Below are 25,723 nucleotides of genomic sequence, written 5' to 3' on the forward strand. Positions count from 1 at the left end.
AAATTTAATGATAATCAAGCAATGCAATTACGTTAGACTAAATTTTGAACATGTATCTTATCAAGGAAAGTACAGAGTTCTTAAGTAGCATATTGAAAGTGCTCAGCATAACTTCCAATCAGAGAACTGCATATTAAGACAAAAACTAGATGTCACTACAAAAAATTATAATGGAAAATTGAAAAGAGAAAACAAATATGATGCCAATTGCTGACAAAGTTGAAGAATGACAAAAGAACAGAAACTGTCATTCTTTGCTGGTAGAAATGCAGAATTACGTAAGCAGTATGGTAGACAGCTTGCCAAATTTTACAAAGCTAAGCATAGTTTTCCCATACAACTAAGAAATCTCACTTCTTTTTTTTTTGTTTTGTTTTGTTTTGTGTACAGGTTTCATATTTTTAATCAGTTCTGTGAAGAATATCCTAAACACTACAAGAGACACAACAGAATATTTTTTCTTCCAGCATTAAAAAAAATGACATTCACAAACATTTTAAAGAGGCTTGTCTGTATAATCAGGGTGGTGATCTTGAATTTTAAGAAAAATTTACATGTTCTTGACACAGATTGTTTATAGATACATTTAGAAATTGCTTTCTAGTCATGATAAACATTGTGTACAAGTTTTTAAAATGCCCCAACTTTAGCTTTAAAAAAAAAATTAGTCTGGCTAAACTTTTCCTTTTGCCAGAAGCAATGATCCTGAGAGCCCAAACTAAAAACTTGGTAAAAAGAAAAATACCTGGGGGCCTAACAAATGTACTATAATTTGTCTTTAAATGAGAAAAAATTTTTTACATGGAGCTTTTTAAAAGGTCTTTTAACAAGCTACCTTGGGAGCTCAATTGAAAAATAGAAGTTGATGTACTAAAACAGATGTTTCAGCGCAGCTCCAAAAATCTTTATAAATACAGCGATTTGGAAGGACGATCCTGGATCAGAAGTGTTATTCCTTGTGTATCTACTTAACGTGTGCATGCCTCAACTCAGTTGTCATAATTGTCTCAATAATTTCCTCCTGAGTAGCGGTCATAGCCACCCTGGCTTCTGCCACTATAGTCTCGGGACCGTCCGTATCCATATCCATATCCTCCAGGTCGACTGTCATACCGGCCACTCCCATAGCCCTGGTCCCCACCACCTCTAGAGTAGCTGCGACCACGCCCATGGGCCCCAAAGGCACCCCCTCTGGTGCCCCGGGCAGACTTGCCTGCATGGTCCACCCGGATCTGCCGACCATCCAGGGACTCTCCATTCATGGCTTTCATGGCATCTGAGGCATGTTCTGGATTGGTGAAGGTGATGAAGCCAAAACCTCGGGATCGCTGAGTCTCCCGGTCCTTGACAACAACCACCTCAGAAATAGGCCCAAAGCTGCTGAAGTGGTCTTCCAGCGCCTGCTCATCAGTATTGAAGTTGAGTCCTCCCACGAACAGCTTCCCTTCTTCAGAAGACATGGCAGTGAATTTGAGTCCTGGAAATTGAAAAGTAAAAGCGCTGGAGAGACAGGAAGCTCTGAGGAGCAGGAAGAATAGGGGAGAAATCTCACTTCTTGCAACTGATTTAATAAAGAATTTCCACACAAAATCCTGCATGCAAATATTGGTCAGCCACTTTATTCATAATAAGCAAACTTTGGAGGCCACTAAAAGGACTATCAATACGTGAGTGGATGAACATAGTGTGACATTCTCATACAACATAACATGATTTATCAATAAAATGTAAAATCAAAAAGACATAGGGGAACATTGAATGATATTACTAAATAAAAGAAAAAAAAGTCTAAATCTCTACCTCCTATATGATTAAAATGATAAGGAATTTTAGGAAAGGTGAAAATTCAGGGATGTAAACAGATAAGGGCTTCTAAAACATTCTATTTAGAGGGGTTATTGAACTGGTGAATGGAAGTTTTTTATGGCCATAAATTTATTCTATATGATCCTATAGTGATGGGACATAGTAATATCCATTTATTAAAATCCACAAATATTTGCAACAAAAAATGACCCATAATGTATTCAAATAAAACTACAAAAATAGTAGGTTGAAAAATTCTTGAACGAAATGTAGAAGGCGATCAAGTGTTTAGCTCTATTAGTTTTGTATTAAGCAATGTTAATGAAGAGGTATCTGGAAAGGGTGTTGCCTTGGTAACCTTCGATATGACTAAACGCAAAATGAGTAAGACCAACAGCTAAAAGTGCGGGGACAAGGGGCCAAATCAATCAGGGTCACTCCAAGTGAATTTGGGCTAACTAAATAAAGACACAGACACAGAAAATGCCTTTTTCTTTGGGTTCAGTGACCACTCTCAGCCACAGCTCCCACAAGAGGGCCAAGGCAAGCAAGAAAGAGGAGGAGCATGCCTCAAATCCGGGTTCTATTAATCAGGGGAGCTAATCCATGGAACATTTCATCCAAAAAAGGGCAAAAGGGTAGGGTTACAACAAACAGGTGGGTGTAATCCAACCCTATCGGGTGATGCCCACTCCCAAAGTTGCACCTTTCTTATCTGAGCGGAGGTAAAGTCCAGTTGCATTGCAGGGTGCAATATCAGTCCAGTATCTCTTTACTCAGGACTTAAAGGTGTGTGCATAGCACTTGTTCAGGGCAGCCCCCACATAAAAGTCCACACATTAGCAGTGTACTCTAACTGACAAAGGCACTTCCACTTTTTTGTGGGTTAACAATGCTGAGGCTACACATACACAATGTATGTGTCCTCAAACTGAACACTTAAGTTAAAGGCTAGCAAATGGGAGAGCAAAGTTTATTACTGAAAGGACTCTAAATTTACAGAAGAGCAAGGACATAAGGCTGAAATAATCCAGGTGGTAATGAATTAGTAAGCAAAATGAATATGAAATTGTTATGGTTTGCATAGGAGGTATCCTTCAAATGTTCCTCTGTTAATGTAGGGCATGAAATGATCACATCGTTTGATTAATCTGTTTGATTAATAATTTCAAAGGACTATTGTGAAGCGTTGTTCTATGCGTAGGTGGGGTATGGCTGTAGGAGGTGGGCACTGGGTATTTCCATAGGGAATTGTATCTTGTTCCCCAGCTCCTCTTTCTCTCCCCCTTGTTCCTGGTATCCATGAATTGAGAAACTTTCCTCTGCTATGTTCATCCACCACGATTTTCTGCCTCACCTATAACCACAGCAATGGAGTTGGCCAATAATGGCCTCAGTATCTGAAGCCATGAGCCTAAATTAATTTTTTTCTCCTCTACCAAGTTGTTCCTGTCAGGTATTTTGATCACTGTGACAAATACCTAACACAGAAGTCATGCTTATCCTAATATAGATACTGATGACACATAAGGAAATGTTTACAGACAGGTATAACATACATAGGTTAGTATTTACACATATGCTTCCTTAGCTTATCAGCTGATAAAGACTAGAAGTAAATGCATTCCAGTAAAAATAAGTATAACAAGCATCCAATTATTGGTTTCTAACATCAACACCAATAAAGGATCTAGGGCTCCTTGGGAAAATGGCTGATACTAGAATTGGGGGTACAAGGAACACACAAAGTGAGTATACTGGATTTTTCTATCCCACAAAGTAAGGAAATTCTGAAAACAAACAAACAAAAATAATAATATTTTTGGGCAAATCTGGGGCAATTTAATCAACAAAATGAAGTTCTATAAATGGGAACCAAAAGTACAAAATCAATATTCATGAGTCTATGTAAATAAAGGATTCAATAAAAAATAAATTGTAGATGGCAAGAGAAGGTAGAAGGAAAGTTGTATATGATCAGAGCACTATATATGCATGTTTATAAATGTTACAATGAAACCCATTATTTTGTACAATTAATATGTGTTAATAATTATAATTGAAAAATAAAAAATAGAATGTTTATATTTCTGTGCCTAATATTGACCTTACATGTCTTTTGGTTCCTTCCATGTAGCCACAAATGACAAATTTCTTTTTTATGGTTGAATAATATCCCATTGTGTATATGTTGCATATTGTCCTTATTCATCATTGGATAATTAGGTTTATTTCATATCTTAGCTCTTGTGTATACAGCTACAAATAAACACAAGTGTGTTTGTTAACATAGTGATTTTATTTCCTTTGAATATATAATCAATGATGGGATTGTTGGATCATTTCTATTCCTAATTTTATGAAGAATTTTCATACATCTTTTCAAAAAAAAATTGTGCTAATGTACATTCCCACCCAAGAGTATGAGAGTTTCCTTTTTGTGTTACTTTGCAGCATAGGTTTATAACTTTATAAGAAACTGTCAAATTGCTTGTTAAAGCAGATGTACTATTTTCTTTCTTATAGCTCCAATATAAAGACATATAAGAAGTCTAATTGCTACACACCTCAGCATTTCTTGTATTATGTTTTCTTTCTTAAATAAATATATTTTTCCCATTCTAATAGGTGTACAGTAGTATCTCAAGGTGTTTTATTATTATTATTTATTTGAAGTTATATAATAGCCAAATATTTTTCCTGTTTCTCTTGTTGGCTTTTATGGGCCAGGTATGAGATGTTCCCCAAAAGCTCATGGGTGAAAAAATGCAAGAAAGTTTAAAGGTGAAATGATTGTGTTATGAGAGTCAATTAAGCAGTACATTGATTCACTTGAATGGATTTACTAGGTGGTAACTAAGCAAATTGGGTGTTGCTGAGGGAAGTGGGTCATTTGTGGTGTGCCTTTGGGATATATATTTTGTTGATGTTGAGGGGGGTCTTGCTTTGTTTTTTGGTTGTCATGTGCTGAGCTGCTTTCCTCTGCCTCATCCTTTCACCATGATGTTCTGCCTCACCTGGGGCACAGAGCAATGAAGTCAGCAGTTCATGGACAGAGACCTCTGAAACCATGAGTCTCAAGTAAACTTTTCCTCCTCTAAATTTATTCTTCTCAGATTATTTGAAAAAGGTAATGAAAACTGTGGTTGTTATTTATTATTGTCTATAAATTTACTTATTAAATATATAGAAAAGACTGAAGAATTATATAGGATATCAATAACCTATTTGGCAAAACTAAATCATCTAATATTTAAGTTAGAAACAGAAGAGCTAAAGGCAAAGTGAAATATATTTGAAGAATTACAGCTATTGTTTATAAAGTTGGAGTGCATATATAAAGTCTTATATCTTAAAACAAAACTTAAAAAACAGCTTAACATGCAAAAATTTATTATGATGAATGAACAATAAAGAATAATAAATACGTTTCTGAAGACTGATAAAGAGCCAAATCTTAAATCTGCATATAAAAATCTCAACAATACCTAAATTGAATAAATTTGAAAAGATTACAAGAAATATCATAATTGAATTCTTTCTAAGACACATATAAAAAATATATTAGAAACCATCACAGAAAGATGACAAATTTCATACAGGAATTCTAAAACAGAAATGCAGTTGACATAGTGAAGTACTATAAATGCCACAGACAATAATGTGACTCTTTAAGTCATGAAAAATAAATAAACAGGATTAAAATTATCATTCCATTTTAAAGGATTATTGAAGAATGAAGGCAAAGTAAATCTTTTAGAAACAAAAAAACATGAAAATGATTTGTCATTACCAGACACGCAAACATGCAATATAAGACTTGTTAAAGGATGTTCCTGATATATAAACTCAGTTCTAAAAAGAGATATTTTGTCGTCTTGTAGAGTATGCATGATTCTAAAGTAGAAAAAAATACTCAGAGACTCTGTGCCTAAGAAAGGAAAAAGTAGGCCCAAATCTTCATCTCTTTGGATTAGGCCCTGACTTCCTTAACAAGACTCCTTGGTCTGTAAGGACTTAAAATCAGCATACTATAGTAATACACCCACATCAATGTTCTTAGTAGCTCAACCCACAATAGCCAAACTGTTAAAGCGACCTACATGCCCCTCAATAAATGAATGGATAAAGAAACTGTGGTATATATACACAATGAAATATTACTCAGCCTTAAAAGAGAATAAAATTATGGCATTTGCTGATAAATGGATGGAGTTGGAGAATATCATGCTAAGCAAAGTAAGCCAATCCCCAAAAAAACAAATTTTGAATATTTTCTCTGATAAGGGGATGCTGATGCATAAAGGGGGGGGGGCAGGAAAAATGGAGGAACTTTTATAGGGCAAAGATAAGGGGCATAGTGACAGAAAAGATGGTGGAATGGGAGGGACATCATTAACCCAGGTACATATATGACTGCACTGATGGTATGATGCTAAGTTGTGTACAAACAGAAATGAAAAGTTGTACTGCAATTGTGTACAATGAATCAAAATACATTTTGCTTTCATATATCCCTAATTTAAATAAATACATTAATTAAAAATACAATGCAGAGCTGAATAAAAAAATATTCTGCTGATGAAATTGTGACTTGAATATCTCAAAGAAACTGACAATATCCCCAGAAGCGAATGCCATCAAAAGGTAGTGATTTGAATTTACTTTCATTAAAAAAATCCTGGATTATTACAAATAAAGAATTTAGATAGAGTGCAATAGACATTTATTTTATTTGCTTCATAGTATCTGAGATCTCAGCTTGAATTCTGAAGATAGGGGTATTGCAATGAACAGAGACCTGTTAACTGAAGGCTCCTTCTCTCAGATGTCTGGCACTTCAGTTGGAATAACTACAAGTCAGATTGTCCACAAGAGCACCTATATTTGGCAAATCTCTTTATTATGGTTACTCACAACCTAGTGGCTTTAGGATACTAAGAATAAATGCATGTTTATAATAGATGAATGAATAAAGAAAATGTGTCAGGTGTTTATATGTTGTATATATGAATAATATTCATCCATAAAAAATGACATCCTATTATTTGCAGCAAAATGGATTGAACAGGAACACATTATCTTAAGTGAACTTCCACAAAAAAGGTAAATATTATGTGTTCTCTATCAAATGTGAAAGCATAAAAAGTAATTTTAAATGTAGAATAGTGACTGCTACAGACTGGGAAGGGAGAGGAAATTAAAGTATGTTTTGATTATGGGTATCCAAATAAAATCAAAAGTAATAATTCTTTTTTTGAGTATATCTTCTCATCGTTCTGGTTGTACGTGATGTAGAACCACACCATTCATATAATCATATATGCACATAGGATAATAATGTCCAATTAATTCTACTATCCTTTCTAACCCCATACCACCTCCCCTCTATTCACTCCCTTTTGCCTAATCCAGAGTACCTCTATTCTTCCATAACCCCTCACCCCCATTGTGAAATAGCATCTACATGACAGAGAATACATTTGGCCTTTGTTTTTTTAGGGGGGATTGGCTAATTTCACTTAGCATGATATTATCCAGCTTCATCCATTTACCAGCAAATGCCATAATTTCTTTAATGCCTTTAAGACTGAGTAATATTCCATTCTGTATATGTGCAATGTTGTCTTTATCCAGTCATCTGTTGATGGGCAATTAAGTTGGTTCCATAGTTTAGCTCTTCTGAATTGAACTGGGATAAACATTGATGTGGCTGTGTCACTGTGGTATGATTTTAATTCTTTTGGGTATAAACCAAGGAGTGGGATAAGATTTTAATTCTTTTGGGTATAAACCAAGGAGTGGGATAGCTGGTTCAAATGGTGGTTTCATTCAGAGTTTTCTGAGGAATCTCCATATTGATTTCCAGAGTGGTTGCACCAATTTGCAGTCCCACCAGCAATGTAAGAGTGTACCATTTTCCCCACATCCTCACCAACATTTATTGTTGCTTCTATTCTTGATAACTGCCATTCTGACTGGAGTGAGATGAAATCTTAGAATAGCTGTGATTTGCATTTCTCTAATTGCTAGAGATGCTGAGAAGTAATAATACTTTATGTTTTGTAGAACAATAGGAGACTACAGTTAACAATAATTTATGATATATTTCATAAAAAACTAGGAGAGGAACTTGAAGGCTCATTCTCAAAGTAATAATGGGATAGAAATATTTACTACCCTCATTTGATTATTACATAGTGTAAACAGTATTGAATTTTCACACTGTACCCACTAACATGTACAATTAAAATTATAAATATATATATATATATATATATATATATATATATATATATATATATATATATATAAACATTGTTAAACTCAAAAAAGATAGAAAAGAAAGATTATATTTATATTAAAGCTCAGGGTGCTAGTGCACACATTCCCAGGGTTCAGGAGAATCTTAAAGTTCCTTTCATCATTTATCCTCACATATCCCATGGCACCTTGACTACTATGTTCAGCCAAGTGACCATTTCCGGACCAAATGGGAGAGAGCATAGTTCCTGTCTCAATGGCAGGAATGTGAAAGACTTTAATGTGATCTCTTTTGAAATTTATTCCTACAGCTGTACTCTGATTCCATATCAGTGTGTCTCTCTCTCCTTCTCCCTCCCTCCCCCCCCTCTCTCTCTCTCTCTCTCTGCTTTTCTTCAGCCACAAATTGTGCAATCTGCTGCCTCTCTGCAAATTTCTGCTCCAATTGCTTGTCACTCTTTCCCTCAACCTATTCATATGCTTCTTTAATGCAACTTAAAGAACTACCAACAGTCATTGTACAGCATTTTGTCTCAATATAGCACAAACTGTGTATAATAAATTACCCCATTATTACATTCTGAGGGAGTTTATTACTGACCAAGCATCATCACTTTACATAAAACCACTTAACTCAAGGGCCAATGACCAACACTGAATTAGATGAGGAAAGAAAAATAAGAAATAGTGCGAAAGAGTTCTGTGGAATGTCTTACTTTCTGTAATGCTTTAAACTATACACTATAGTAAATGTTGCAAGCAGCTTCAAGCTTTTATGAGAACGGAACATCAAAATTTATGAGACCAAAACACCAGGAAAGATAACTCTTGCCAAAATAAAAGTTTTTCAAGCATAAGTCAAAGGTCATTTAGCTCAAATAACATTAAGTACAATATGAGTCAAACTATATATATTTTGAAATGTCAAAAGTTATATATATTTGGAAAATGTATTGACAAGACAATTCATTTGAACTAATGTTGTTTAAATTATTTTACCAGATCTTGGTAAAATATCCAATATCATGAGTCCAATATCAGAGTCCAATATCATGCATTTACATTAAAACTAAAATGAATCTCTAACAAAGTGAAATATTATCTGAGGAAGTATTTTAAATCATTTTTTTTTAAAAAATTAAGTTGAAAATAAATTAGGAGAAATTATCTTTATTGAAATAATAAGATAAAAATCTTACTCTCCAAAAAATTAAAGTAAATCAAATATTTACCAAATAACAGGACTATAAAAAATAATTCATCATTACTTTACACACTGAAAATTTAAAAAAAAAAACATTAAATAAAGCTAGGTAATGGCTGTTATTGTCTCTATTTTTTGTATTATATTACTGAAGTTAAACTTTTAAGTAACATAATTAGTATCATATATTAATAATGACTGTAGAAGAAATTAAATCAGTCTTATTCCTTAGTGGGGGAATTTAAAAAAAAATTACCATGATAGCAGACATGTTTCCAGTTCGGTAGGTGAAAAGCTCATAATTTGATTATAATTTTATTTCAACAAAGAAATGTGTCTTTCCTTACATTAAGTTATTTGTAAATATCAGGTTGCATGAAAATAAGTGTGCTAGAGCTTAAGAAGCAGAACTGTATTACAGAAAGAGAGAGAGAGAGAGAGAGAGAGAGAGAGAGAGAGAGAGAGAGAGAGAACACACATATTTTATTGATTGTACATCTTGTTAATTGTTGGGCCACAACTTGAACCCAAATCTCACCCCTCAATGCAACCCTCTTGCCTCCTATCCTTATTAAAATTATACCATTTATTTGGAATTCGTATCACCATTTATAAACAATAAAATATTTACTTGTCTCATTTCCATTCCCACATACTCTGTATTTTTACCATAGCTCTCCATATGAATGTGACTTTCAGCAGCACTTACTCCTGATACTTTCCAACAGTGTAGTTATACTAACTTGCCATGTATCATATTCATTAACTAACATAGCAGCATCTGCTTTATGAGTGTGATACTTTCAAGAAGACAACCTTTAACTTCTTATGGCAGGTGGAGTATACCTTATACCTAAAAATAATTAGTGTGATTTAACACATTGGGGTAAGTAAGAAGCAATCTTAAGTTGCTGTTCAAACTGACAAAATGGCCTGAAATGCAATATGTGTTAGTTTTTGGAAACAAGATATTATATCCAGAGCAAAATATATTTGTTCGAATACAACAGACACTAGTATGGCAGTATGTATAAACGTGACTGTGTAACCAATGTGATCCTGAAATCTGTACACGTGGGAAAAATAAGAATTCATACCCCATTTGAATCAAATGTATGATATATGATATGTCAAGATCATTGTAATGTTTTGAGCAACCAATAAAAAAATAAATCATAATAATAATAGGTTTAAATACCCAATATTATTAAACATTTTATTTACAAAATTAAAGTATGCTTTAATGTGCCATTTTAAAATGCATCTGTTAATCATTATTAAATATTAATCATTATAAATTAATAATATTTTAACAGATATTATCTTATCAGTGCTTCTAGTTTAAGAATTATACTGAGCATCAGTTGTGAACAAATTTCATCTATGACAATTAATATGTCAATATCCCTATTAAAATTTTTCCCAACAAATGGTTAATGGTTCAGAAAGACTCGCCTGTCAATAGACTTTTCAATAATATCCTTTTAAATATGTAGTTTGAGTTATTCAACTGCCTGGTTAAGATCTTAACAGATAATTAATATTACATTGTGGTGTGTGTATGTTTGTGTGTGTGTGTGTGTGTGTGTGTGTGTATATATATATATATATATATATACACACACACACACTTAATTTGTATATATATTTTTGAAGAATATATTTTAATGTGACTATATTAATGATAAGTTAAATACTTTGTTGCTAAACTGATTTATAAAGAAAGCATTAATCACAAGAGTAATTCCCATAAAATATCATTAAATTTAATCCCTGCTATTAGTAAATATATATATATATATATATATATATATATATATATATATGCTGTTAAGCAGTAACAAAACAAATGCCTGATTTAAACATATTACAAAATTAAAACTTTTTTGTTTTGTACCATCACCCTCTTGGAAAAACAGTGATTTCTAATTTTCTTGGAGAAAATTAAGGGACACAAATTAATTTAGATGTGTTACGTTAAAGCAATCTATTACTTTAAAAAATATATTTTTTGGATTATTCAAGCCCATGGGAATATCTCCAATAGGAGGTGTTTTTACATCAAGGATGCAACTTTTGAAATTCACGTGATTCAAAGACCATTTGATGTTTACTTACACCTTATTCCAGATTGCTGCTAATCTCTGGGAGATTTAGCAGCCATGAGATGGCTCAGATGGGAGCTTCAGAGTTGGTTAAATCATGCCAAAATCAGCACTCTTTTTTGTTCAGTTTTCTTGATGTCTCTCTCCTTGCTTTTCTCTTTATATAGAACTGGGTCATTTTCCTTGGATTTTTGGAAATGAAATAAGTACTTTTACTTATTTCATTAATAAGGGCATGCTTTCACAGATTTTGTTTTGTAGAAGCTTTACTGAAATCATGGATAATGCAAATTTAGTTACAATACACCAGAAAATATCACATATAATACAGAATCTTCACAGTCTGAAATTCTTCCCGTTCCACTATTTCTGACTTCATTCATTATAACTTTTCTCAGAAAAAACACACTGCCTCTTTCAATCATCAAAACCTCTCCAACACTTCTATTTCCACTACCACTGCTGTTATTTTCCCCAAGGAAATTTCTTTTAAGAAAGGAAGATATATAGAAAGTGTTCCATTTTCATAAGCAAACCAATTCAGCTCTTATGGAACTATTCTGTCCTCACCTTTTCTGTTTGTATATTGCTCAGGGTCCAATGGTTTAACATCTGAACAGACTACTACACATATTCCAAACTCAATAATATCCCTCCACTACTAATCGCCAACTTCTAAGCTATATTAAAAATAATTTTCTCAATTTTTTATTTTGAAGAATATATTTTAATGTGACTTTATTAATGATAAGTTAAATATTTTGTTGCTAAACTGATTTATAAAGAAAGCATTAAACACAAGATTAACTTTTATAAAATATCATTAAATTTAATCCCTGCTATTAGTAATTAAGTAAGATGCCACTATCATTGATTTTTCTTGGCTTATTGGATCTTCAAATATTTATACCATTTATTTTGAATTTCTATCAATAAAATATTTACTTGTCATAGGTATCTAGGTGAAAGATAATGGGTTCTGATTTACCAAATATTATTTCAATGAAGAAAAAAATGGCTTACCATCCTGCTCCTAGGGCAGTAGAATGAAGAGTGTATATTTTACCATTGGAATCAAACGGTATTCTGAGTTGAATGAGAAATGATGTACAAGAGATATTCTTTCTTTCATTTTAGCAGAGCTTCTTTCTTACAAAACATATTTGACTGCCTATGATTTATGAAGCACAATAGCTTTTTTATGACACTTATGTTAATCTTTTTCCCCTTTCCATTACCTGAACATATCAGTATGTTTTCTTGTTGAAATAATTTGGAGCAGTAATTTTCAAATTTCCTCTGACAGCCCTTAAGGTACAATAAATTTTTCAAATCAGTAGAAGCCCTTGAAATGTATTTTCAATATCCTGTCTGCAAATGAAACTAGCAAGCTACAAATGTGCAAATGCACAAAAAAATCAGAAAGAATGGATGTCTCCTTAATTATTTGTAACCCAGGGCCTTAAGGAGTTTGTTGTTTTAGAATTTGATTTTACAACTAGAATTTATTTTTGTTTATGTGGCTATATTATATTTAATGTTTTTGGGTCAGAAAGAACATGAAGACCTTTTTTAAAAAAATCATTTTACTAAATTCTGAGAGCTTCCTATAAAGAGAATTAAATCAATATGAAATCTTTAACTTGGAATATAATAACAATAAGGATTTGTCTAATCTAAATTTGACATATATTAAATATGGTATTCTGTGACTAACAACTATGGCAAGAGCAGGTGTCAGAGGGTCAATATGCTGAATTTTTTCACAGGATGATATTAAATATCATCTGTTGTACAATTCTGTTAATACAATAGATTTGTTATCATTTTTGTCTTTAAAATTTGTATAATATTTCCCATATTTGACACTTGTCTTTTGGCCATACATCTGCATGATGTAATCTTGAAATCAGACCACTGGGTAAAGAAAAATCTAGCTCCTCTACTTATTAAATTAGGATTGCAATTTTGGATTAACAGCACATAAATTAAAAATCAATGGTATAATGCATAAATGGAAGCATTTCTCTCATGTAACAAAATTTTAAATGTCAACTCTCTTGGTTCCCTAGGATGACATAATTAAAGCAATAGAAAGCCAAACTCCTTGAGTCCATAAATCTATATGGCCATATGAGAATTCCATCTTCAAAGCTACATCATGATTGCTTCAGCTATTATAGTATTTTTTTAGTATTATTTCAGGAAACACAATGGAGGCAAACAGTAAAGAAAAGGCCTGGAGCATAACCAAGTACTTGATAATTACAAATTTTAGAGATGGATATGACTTTATTACCTGTTTTACAGATAGGCAAGTGGAGGTCATTCAAAGACCTGAGCTTAATACCCCACTCTGTTAGAAAAGTAGTCAAACCACAATTTTTTATAGAGGAAAATGCACATTGTAAAAGAACTAGATTTTCTGAGACTCAATTATAACTCCAGGAGATTGGATTTGCCAAAGATGACCAAAGCATTGTCTCCCACAATATATGATTTTCCAGAAATGTACCACTGTCCTACCAAGCATATGGCCTAATTCCTCTCCCTTATTACAGAAAGCCTTGTGTGTGTGTGTGTGTGTGTGTGTGTGTGTGTGTGAAAGAACAAGAGAACATCCAACTGCCATTGTCTTGATGTTCAAGTCCTCGTAAAAAAGGAATTCATAGTTTCTGTGGGTTCATTTTTGGATATCTACTCTAGCCTGTTTAGGAAGAAAGTCCCAAAACCCCAAGCTCACTATAGGGATACTGCCACATCAATGATCATAGCTGCACAATTCACAATAGCTAGACTGTGGAACCAACCTAGATGCCCTTCAATAGATGAATGGATAAAAAAAATGTGGCATCTATACACAATGGAGTATTACACAGCACTAAAAATGACAAAATTATAGAATTTGCAGGGAAATGGATGGCATTAGAGCAGATTATGCTAAGCGAAGCTAGCCAATCCTTAAGAAACAAATGCCAAATGTCTTCTGTGATATAAAGAGAGCAACTAAGAACAGAACAGGGAGGAAGAGCATGAGGAAAAGATTAACATTAAACAAAGATGAGTGGGGGGAGAGAAAGGGAGAGAGAAGGGAAAGCATATGGAAATGGTAGGAGACCCTCAATGTTACACAAAATTACATATAAAAGGTTGTGAGGGGAAAGGGGAGGGGGACAAGGGAGAGAATTGAACAACAGCAGATGAGGTAGAGAGCGAAGATGGGAGGGGAGGGGAGGGTGGATAGTAGGGAATAGGAAAAGTAGCAGAATACAACAGTCACTAATATGCCATTATGTAAAAATGTGAGTGTGTAACCGATGTGATTCTGCAATTTGTATTTGGGGTAAAAATGGGAGTTCATAACCCAATTGACTCAAATGTATGAAAGATGATATATCATGAGCTTTGTAATGTTTTGAACAACCAATAAAAAAATAAATAAATAAAACATTCTAATCAGTTTGTACATACGTTTGTTTTCAAAATAAGTTTCCTTCCTAAAAGGAATTATTCTAGCTCCAGGTAACCTGATATCTATAAACATTTGCAGAGAAATGTCTTGAATAAGGAAAATTGTGTCGTGTGGCAAATAACCATTTCACAATGGCAATCCTCAACAAACTATGAACCCAGCCATCTCACAGCTCCTCAAGTTGAAATTCTCAGAGAGCTACTTAAAATTTCAAATTACATTGTTTACTGAATGCTTTTAAAATATCTATTGAAAACAAAAAAAAATGAAATGGAATAAGTTCATAGAGTAAGTATAGGGTACAAGTGGGGTGCAATTACTATATTTTGAATTTTTTTGTTATATGACATTCCTATGTCTTGTGTCTCTTACTCTTTGTGAGTTCAGCACCCCACCACCACCTTTACAATGCAGTTATAAAAAATCAAAGCTGTAGCTTGAGCAAGGGCACACAGTCTAATGAAGACGCCTGGAGTCAAGTGTACCAGCTTCATTAGAAACATCCCTAATGATATGCATTCCCAGTGAGAACGGTTTACCTATGATTTGCTGAGTAATGGCTTATTAACTGCATTTCTGGGTTAGAGCTCAAAAGAGCGCCAAATAGGGTCACAGTCAATGTCACACATGGATTACTGAATAAGTGATCACTTGACTGGAAAACAAAAGTGATATGATTTTTATTAATATTTCAAATGTATTTTTATCCCCCATCCATTTCTACCTGTTGTGGTGCTCTGATGCCTTTCAATGGACCACTTATTCTATTATTTTCCTTTACAAGTTGCAAACTTATGTTCTATTCATAGGACATATTATGAATTCTTCCTTTGTCTTATAAGCTACTTGCTTCACCACTCTCTATGTTTAACAAGTCCTATGAGCTTCATCCATCCTATTCTTTACCTTAAGCATAATCTAATATATTTAAATAATAGAGCACATTGGGCTTAAATAATATAATAGCTCGAAAGTATGGCTATGTTTAATTAGGGAGAACATAAGCACTACAAGCATTCTAAACTCGATTGCCCACACTCCATCTGAAATTCAACAATATTGATCCTGTTTCAGTTACCTTTGCCATCCTATATAATTACTTTTCAGTGACCAGTGATAAGGATAAGTTATGAAATACTAGGGCACTTGTCTGGTTCCTTGCCACATAGTGCCTTCAAAACATTTTCTTATTTTATTTTGCCTTTTAATTGAAAATTCAGGGATTTCCTTAGATTTAGTTCTAGAACACTGGTAGATTTTAGGAGAAGATTGTTCAAGAAAACTCTGAAAGAAAGATTAACTTGTGATAGGAAGAAAACAGTAAACTAAGCCTCTGTGTTTAAGTGGATAAATGCAGCCTGATGAGTCAGGAACAGGGGTGTAAGCCTGTAATCCCAGCAATTTGGGAGACTGAGGCAGCAGGATTACAATTTCAAGGCCAGCCTCAGCAACTTAGTGAGACTCAGTCTCAAAATATAAATTAAAAATTATGGGATAGAGTTCAGGGGTAAAGTTCTCCAGTATTACAAAATACAGAAATAAATAAAAATGAAAAAAAAATGAATGCAGCCTATGTTTGTCACAACCTTAAAACAGCTTTCAGACTTTCAAAGGCCATAATTGACAGATACAGCTGTTACACTCTGAAATTGCTCAGTACAATGTACTGCAACCCAGTTTTAGGTATGTGTGCTACCAATGACCAAGTGAGGAAGTGATGTTCCTAAGGTTGGGCAGCTTATTAGACTCTGTGATCTTCTTTCTCTTTTTCTTCATAAGCATTATATCAGAGAGATATCATAAATGAATAATTTCTTTCTTTGCTGTATCTATGAAGATTCAGAATAAAAAAAACAGCAAAGGAACAAAATGATTTATGCTTTATTAGATTTTTTATAATTGCTGTGGGGGGAAAATAGCAGGAACATAGAAATAAGGTAGTAAAAGTTAAGTAGAAGATCCATTTTACAGTACTTGGACAGCAGAGTTCATAGACTTCATGAAGTGAAGCAGGGAGTGTCAGGCATCTCAGGGGGACTACATTGCTGACCTCAGATGAGACATTTTAAACTTGGGTATTGGTGTGCCAGCTTCCATGTGGGATTGCATCTGGAGAAATGAAAACAATGTTTTGTTTTGTTTTGCTTTCCTACTCATGGAGAGATTTTTTCTTATTTATATTACCCATGGTGATGAAGATCATTGCATAACATGGATCAAAACAAAATACAACAGCAGGCACACTTTACCTCAGAGAAAAACAAGGAAGGTTAATATTGGCAATATATGGGACAATGTTACAAGTTCTTATCCAACATTGTGAGTTAGAATTAGAGAAAGCCAATGAGACCACAGTAACTTATTATAAACAAAGTTACTCTAAATGGTCTACATTATGTACAACAGATGGGCCAACATGCTCACAAATGAGGAGTTTATTCCTCTTTAATAATTTGCACAAACAAAAGATTCTGCTTTTAAGCCAGAGCCAGAATATAATGACATTGAAAACTGGATCTGCCATGCAGATAAGTTCCTTTATCTCTTTACTTCTCCTGTTCTTCATAATTGAATTAACTTTAAATGATTAGATGGTATAACACAAGAATTAAATAAATATTTTCAATTCTATTTTAAACCAAATGAATTTTTGAATAATCATGGGAAATGTATGTGTCACCAATTTTAATAGCATTGCCACTGAAGAGAATATAGCAACTTGTTTGTTTGAATTTAAGAGCAACGTTTGATATAAATATCAACAAAATTTAATTTTACTAACTGACTTTTAGTTGATAGATACTCTCAGTTAAATTTTATGATATTTAAGATCACAATGCAGGGCTGGGGATGTGGCTCAAGCGGTAGCGCGCTTGCCTGGCATGAATGGGGCGCTGGGTTCGATCCTCAGCACCACATACAAATAAAATAAAGATGCTGTGTCCACCGAAAATTTAATCATAGATGGAAAATATAGCATAAGAAAGCATGATAATTTATTATTAATCATTATTTGGTGAATTTATCAAGACCTCAGAATAATTGTTTAAAGCATTCATATGTTGGGCTGGTGTTGTGACTCAGTGGTAGAGGGCTTGCCTAGCAAGTGTGAGGCCCTGGGTTAGATATTCTGCACCACACAAAAATTAATAAAACAAAGGTATTGTGTGAAACTGCATCTAAACAATAAATATATTTTTTAAAAGCTTATATGTCAATAATTAAATATCAGAGTAGAAATCAAGAAAGCAATATCATTTGAAATGCATGTAAAATACATAAATCACTGAGATATTTAGGGATAATCTAACCAAAGTTGTAAAAGATAACTACATCAAAAGCTATGAAATACCGGTGAAATTAATTGAAATAAATTGAAGAAGACACAAGATAGGTGTTAAGACATCTCTTTTTCATGGATAGAAAGAATCTATAGTGATAATATATTCATAAGATATAAGGCAACATACAGATTCAATGCAATTCTCATTAGAATACCAATGACATTATTCAAAACACTAGAAAAAAAGAGTGTTGTATTGTAAAAAATAGTATAAAACCAAAGACATACACATACACACAAATAAACACAAACTCAAACAAGAATAGGAAAATATAAACTAAGAAAACTGAATAGTCAAAGTCATGTTGAATATAAACATCAAAGCAGGAAGCACTAGGCTATTGAATTCAAAATATACTTTGAAGTTGAAGTAAACAGCTCATAGTTTCATTATAATAACTAGAATAAAATAAGTGATATATATCATGATTTCTTCAATGGTAGCATCCTGAATAAACATTACATTTACTTACAATAATCTTATTGGTATAAATGGTAATGACATTTAATTGAAAAACAATGTATGTAAGAAATATCTTCATAACATAAGGATTAGCAATTTGCTTCATCATTTATTGATATTGGATCCCTACTGAGTGCTTTCCTACTTCTTAATTTTAATATATTTAATTCTAAAAAAAATTAGTGTCTATTCTGTATTTAGCTTCATATGCATAGGCACTAATATCTCATTTATGTGCAGCAATTCAGGAAGAAAATCTGAGTATTGAATGGATGGTAATCAATTCCACCTACTTTCACAAAAAAGAATTGAACTCAATATTAATTTTGGAAGCTGTCTGCATGAGATATGATAGCCACTGCATAAAATGCAAGAAAATAACATGTAAATGAATATGAATGAGCAATAATGCTGAGTGAATAGACTATAAAAATGTATACATTTTTTCATCAACATTTTTTATTTTTATGGAAATATTTAGTGATTTCTATTGTAATATATATATATATATATATATATATATATATATATATATATATATACAGAATGAGAGAAAATATTTCACCTAGAAATTGCAAATATAAATAACATAATAAAAACTAAAATTTGCATGAATCTTTTATTTTTTGGTACTAGGGATTGAACCCAGGAGTATTTAACCACTGTGCCACATCCCCCATTGTTTTAAAATATTTTATTAGGGACAGGGTCTTTCTGAGTTGCTAAATGCCTCGCTAAATTGCTGAGACTGGCTTTGAACTTGTTGTGATCCTGCTGCCTCAGCATCTCGACCCAATGGAATTAAAGGCCTGAGTGACTGAACCAGGCTGCATGAACTAGTTTTATATATTAAAATATTATTCTAAAATGGAAATACAAGTCTTAGTACAATTCAATTTTCATTAATTATTTTATACTGACTGACATTTGAACTCAGGAAGACAAAGAAAAAGCATATACTTCAGACAACTAAATTGAATTGAAAACTCACATTTCTTAACTTTGAGTGTAAATGTGACAAAAATCTCCTTTTAGGGCTGTGGATGTGGCTCAAGCGGTAACGCGCTCGCCTGGCATGTTTTGGGCACTGGGTTCGATCCTCAGCACCACATAAAAATAAAATACAGATGTGTCCACCAAAAACTGAAAAATAAATATTAAAAAATTCTCTCTCTCTCTCTCTCTCTCTCTTTAAAAAAATCTCCTTTTAATATTTTTTGAAATGCACAGAATTTTCAGGAATTAAGTCTCTCTTTTCAAATCTTCCTTTAATCAGACTTTATAAAGTTCTATTCTATCAGTTGCTTTAAATAATTTTTAAATGATATATACAATTTGTATGCAAAATCTGAAATTATTGGGCATTGGATACCTCTGATAAAATGTCATTTTTATTCAGCTGCTCACATGCTTCTTCAACTTATGGGTTGAAACTAATATTCTTGTAAACACTCTGCCTCCACAAAAGTTCTATGTATTCTTCTCTTTCATCTAGTGCAAATTATTGCATTTTCCTATATCACTGTTTCAATATTTATCATCGCCATTTTATATGACCAAGAATCATGAACCTTTTAATACCCTTTTTTTCTTTTAGTTCAATGGCACAGAATATTTTAAATATATTATTCAATTTAAAAACAAATATATTCAATTGGATAAAGACAAGTACCTCATATTCCTGTCCTTTAGTGCCTCCACATATTTATTTTCTACTTAAAGAACTGACGAGATGATCCTGAGCCCTTTTCATTCTGTTATCAAATTTTAGTCTCATTTTGTGTTCTATCCACGACTTTATACAGGGAGTTTTAGGGAGAGTGTTTCAGAAAAAGTGTCCTTATTGCTGTAATGTAATTTTTTGTCCTCCAAAAAATCAGATGTAAAAGTAATGACCACCAGTACTTCAGAGTTTGACTTCATTTGGCAATAGAGTTGTTTCAAATATTAAGATTAAGTGATGTATAGGTTGGCTGTGACTCTACTATCATATGACTGGTATCCTTATAAAGGGGGTTAATGTGGGAAAGAAAAAGTTCATAGGAACAGAGAAGCAGAGATAGGAGTAATGCTCTACAAGTCAAATGATGCCAAAGATTGGCAATATATCCTGGAAGCTAAAAGAGACACATAAAACATTCTCCTCTGCCGCAGTCCAGCTGTAGCAAAATAACTGGGGGTGGGGGTGGGGGGTGACGAACAACTTGTGTAGATTCATACAGCAGGAGTGGAAGCCTTTTATTGTAGGACAACAGAGGTATTTATACATTCCACACAGCTTATCTAAATTAACATAAACTAGATACAGCAGTCAACCAATAAGGAATCTCCACACTTAATGGCTCGCTGGCGTTACTTCACAAACCACTCCCTCTGGCAAAATGCCAGGCGCCATCCAGACTTGTTTACAGACTCTAACATTTGCCAGGCGCCATCCTGACTTGTTTACAGACCTTAACACTCTTCATCAAGTGTCAACAAGAATCAGCCCAGCCAACATCTTGATCTAGGATTTCAAACCTCCAGAACTATGCGAAAATCAGTTTCTCTTCTTAGGTTATCCAATTTGTGGTGCTGGTTATGGCTGTCCAAGCAACCTAATATGATTCCTAATCCTTAAATCACTCAATATGATCTTTATTTTGAGTAAATTTAAAAGATATTTTGAAAGATTAGCATTTAACCAACTCACTTTATTTTTACTTTGACTTTGTATGTATATGTGTGTGTTGACGAAACATTTATCTCAACACTCTTTTTAATGTAAAAGATTGCTCTAGAATAATGTAATATATGTCAAAAAGTTAAGCTTAGTTATTTTGTTTCTTTTTGTCTTTCAGTCGAACTTTATACCAGGATGGACTGTATTTCTTTATAATAGAGAAATGTGCTCTCTCTCCTCTCTCTCTCTCTCTCTCTCTCTCTCTCTCTCTCTCTCTGGTCAGAATTACAATATTTCTCACTGAATGATTTTTTTTTCCTAAGTGGCAGAGTTTATAAGAACAGATTACTCCAAACTATGTGTTAGAATCTTCAAAGATCCAGAGAGAACTAGTTCACTATATAGACCATGAAAATCTCATTTCTACTGAGAGAGATTTTTATTTATAATTTAGTTTTCCTGCTTTGAATGAACTCTGCATTGTTTTTTGAGGGAAGAAGTAGGAGTGTGTAACTATAGGTATTTTTCAGAATTATCTTATAGATAAAGTTAGTTCTTTATGTTTTCTTTATCTGAGTCCCTTGAAATCCATTTGAAGAATTTATCTTCATGAACCTATACATATTCTAATATTGGTAACAATAAGTGACTCCTAGAAAATTATTTATCTTTACAATGTTTCTCTTATATTAACTTGTATATTAATTTATTTTTATTTGATCTAATAAGTTATACATGAGAGTAAAATGCATTTTGACACATCACGCATTAATTGGGTATAACTTCTCATTGTTCTAGTTGTACGTGATGTAGAATCACACCAGTCATGTAATTATATATATATGATAATAATATCTGATTCATTCTATTATCCTCACTACCGCTGTACTCCCTCCCCTCTCTTCATTCCCCTCTTCTTAATCCAAACTACCTCTAATTTTCCCTAGCACCCACCCTTATTGTGGAAAACATTTGGCCTTTGGATTTTTGGGAATGGCTTATTTTGCTTAGCATGGTAGTTTCTAGTTCCATCCATTTATTCCATAATTACATTCCTCTTCATGGCTGAGGAATATTCCATTTTGTGTGTGTGTGTGTGTGTATATATATATATATATATATCACATTTTCTTTGTCCATTTATCTGTTCAAGGGAAATTAAGTTGGTTCCATAGTTTAAATGTTGTGAATTGAGCTGTGATAAACTTTGATGTGGCTGTGTCACTGTGTTATGCTGACTTTAAGTCCTTTGGGTATAAACTAAGAAGTAGGGTAGCTGGGTCAATGGTGGTTCCATTCAGAGTTTTCTGAGGAATCTCCATATTGATTTCCACATTGGTTGTACCAATTTGCAGTTCCACCAGCAATGTGTGAGTGTCCTTTTTTTCCCCCACATCTTTACCAACTTTTATTGTTGCTTGTATCTTTGATAATTGCCATTCTTACTGGAGTGAAATGTGAAATTTTAGAGTGGTTTTGATTTGTATTTCTCTAATTTCTAGAGATATTGAACATTTTTTTTATATATTTGTTGATTGTATTTTTTTCTTCTTTGAAGTGTCTGTTCAGTTTCTTATCCCATTTATTGATTGGGTTATTTGTTTTTTTTTTGTTTGTTTGTTTGTTTTTGGTGTTTAGCATTTTGAGTTCTTTTTTATCCTTGAGATTAATACTCTGAGGTGCATGTAGTAATGATTTTCTCCCATTCTGTAGGCTCTCTCTTCATGTAATTGTTTCCTTTGCTGAGAAGCTTTCTAGTTTCAAAATATCCATTTTTTAATTCTTGATTTTTCTTCGTGTGCTTTGGGAGTCTTGTTAAGGAATTCAGTTCCTAAGCCAACATGGTGAATATTTGGGCCTACGTTCTTTAAATATTATACTTACTAGTACTCTTATAACAATAGCTTTATTACTTGTTTTTGCCTACAGGGCTCTTCCTGTTACTTTTCCCTGGCTTAAAATACAAATATGAACTCAGAAGTGAGCATTAGCTAAATTAATGTAACTGGTGTTTCAATGATGTGTTATTTGGTAATATTGTATGGATCAACAAACTTCTTTTATGTGAACCTTCTATATATACTTCTCTTTAGTACAAAATAATTATTTTGTACTAAAGAGAAGTATACATAATTCTTTTATGGGAAACTTCTATGTATACTTCTCTTTAGTACAAAATAATTATTTATCATAGAAATTTGTGTTCCTATTTTAAGACATAACTATAAGTTAATATTATTGAGTTCATTTTCATTGATTTTCTGATGTGCCCAGATCTATGTAATAAATCAATATCATCATACTGTACTAACTACTAGAAATCAGAATTTTATCAAAATATCTCAATTTCCACAAAAATGCATCAGGCAATATTTGCAATGTGGGCAGAATTAAGGATAAAATCTCTGAGACCATATTAGTGTTAACTGAGGTAGCCTAATCTATGGCAGAAACTCAGTAGGGAACAACATTAAAAAAAAAAATATTTCAGAGGTCCAGACACAGGATAACACTTAATTCACATAAAACTATGTAAAAAGTGAAAGAAAACAAAAAAAGAAAAGACAAAAATGAGTCTTGACAAAGGGCTCACATTCTGAGGGAAAGAAGCATCATATGACTAATTTACATATTAAGTTGTCAGGATGAATGAATGATAACAGCCATGAGGAGATAAGTTTCTAATAAGGATAGTGCCTTAGAAAGGATGATGTTTATATTGGTTTCTGACATCCTAAAGAAATATGAAAAACAAAACAAAACAAAACAAAAAACAAACAAACAAACAAAAAACATTCACAAACCCTGATTAGTAATTTCAGAATTGAAAACTGAAAAATACTTTGTAGAGCTATTTAAGATAAAGTTTGCTCATGCTCCCTAAAGGTTTTTGTGTTGGAAGCTTGGTTCTATGGTGCCTATGGTGCCAACTTTAAAAGATGATGGGACCTATAGGAAGTGGGGTCTAATGGAAATTTGTTTCTCCCATCTCCTTTGTGTTGCTCTTCTTTCTGGTCTGGCCATGTGAGTAAACACTCTCATTCACATGAAATCAAACCATGATGCCATCTTGCACAATGTGACCTACCCAAGAGGGGCCTTACCAGAGGATGAATTGGTTGGGCTTTGCTCTTGGACTTCAGCCACTAAAACTATGAACTAAATAGATCTGTTACCTTAAGGATTTAGTGTCAGAGGATTTTTATAGAGAAACATCATTTACACTCTTAATCACATTGAATTAGCTCTTATGCCACCCTTAAAAACAGTAGAGTCTGGGAAATGTAATCAATCCATCCACCTGAAAGAGTGGAAGAATTTGATTTACAGGTAGAAGGTTATGTCATAAAACATTTGTGAAGTAATTATTGCAAGAAAACTCAGAAAATATACAACATTCAGAAAGTATAAAATTTTGATAAGTTATTATATGTACAAAAAGCAAAAATGGAGCAGTAATATTAATTATTGAGATAAAATATGATTTTCAACTTTAAATAAACACCATCATAACTCAACAAAGACTATCAATATTACAAAAAATTACTTGTAAAAGAAATGCTTGTGTATTACAAAAATATCTTTATGAATTTTATCAATTACCAAAGAATTATGAGGAAGAGCTAAAATTTTGAAAACATATTATGATATATGTAGAAATATGTTAAGGTCTGTAAACAAGTCAGGATGGCACCTGGCAAATGTTAGAGTCTGTAAACAAGTCTGGATGGCGCCTGGCATTTTGCCAGAGGGAGTGGCTTGTGAAGTAATGCCAGAGAGCTATTAAGTGAGGAGATTCCTTATTGGTTGACTGCTGTATCTAGTTTATGTTAATTAGATAAGCTGTGTGGAATGTATATATACCGCTCCTGTCCTACAATAAACGGCTCCCTCTCCTGCTGTATCAATCTACGCAAGTTGCTCGTCACCCCCCGGTTACTTTGCTGCAGCCAGACTACGACAGAAATATTAAAATGGAAGTGGTTAATTATAAATTATATTTTTTTAGTTTGTGGTAATTCTAATATACACAAGGAAAATAGGCAATATCTATCTCTTTTTGCTGTGAACACACACAAACTTAATTATCCTAAGGGATAATTATTTTTTATTCTTGTGGAATAACAAAACAATTATTCATGCCCTAATAATACCTGGATATAAATCTTTTTTTACCAGTTACTAGTCTCTGTAATTGCTGTTAAGGAACTCTGAGCTTAAGTTTCTTCATTTATGATTAATAAAAAACAACATTTTTTACTGTTGTAATATTTGCATGTGAAAATCGGCATGAAAAATATTTGGCAAATATCTTTGCATTAGTTAATAAAAGTTGAAGCTAACCCTTTTTAAAGAAAACTCATGAATTTTTATATTGTCATGTAATTTCAACCTATGAAAGAT

General features: G+C 32.9%; 1 protein-coding gene across 1 annotated transcript; it reads right to left on the minus strand.

Moving 5' to 3' along the window:
- Positions 1–440: 440 nt before the first annotated feature.
- On the minus strand, positions 441–1,534 carry LOC124083771 (RNA-binding protein 3-like). The gene has a single exon (XM_046430527.2). It carries the CDS (start codon positions 1,458–1,460, stop codon positions 1,008–1,010), a length of 453 nt encoding a protein of 150 aa, XP_046286483.1. The 5' UTR covers positions 1,461–1,534; the 3' UTR covers positions 441–1,007.
- Between the last annotated feature and the right edge of the window lie 24,189 nt (positions 1,535–25,723).

The sequence above is a fragment of the Marmota monax genome, unplaced genomic scaffold (assembly GCF_021218885.2).
Source record: "Marmota monax isolate L192 unplaced genomic scaffold, Marmota_monax_Labrador192_F-V1.1 WCK01_AAM20220418_F8-fsc00016, whole genome shotgun sequence".
Taxonomy (NCBI): domain Eukaryota; kingdom Metazoa; phylum Chordata; class Mammalia; order Rodentia; family Sciuridae; genus Marmota; species Marmota monax.

Coding starts and splice junctions, on each gene's coding strand:
- LOC124083771 (XM_046430527.2), bottom strand. CDS start 1,460: ATGTCTTCTGAAGAAGGGAAGCTGTTCGTGGGAGGACTCAACTTCAAT.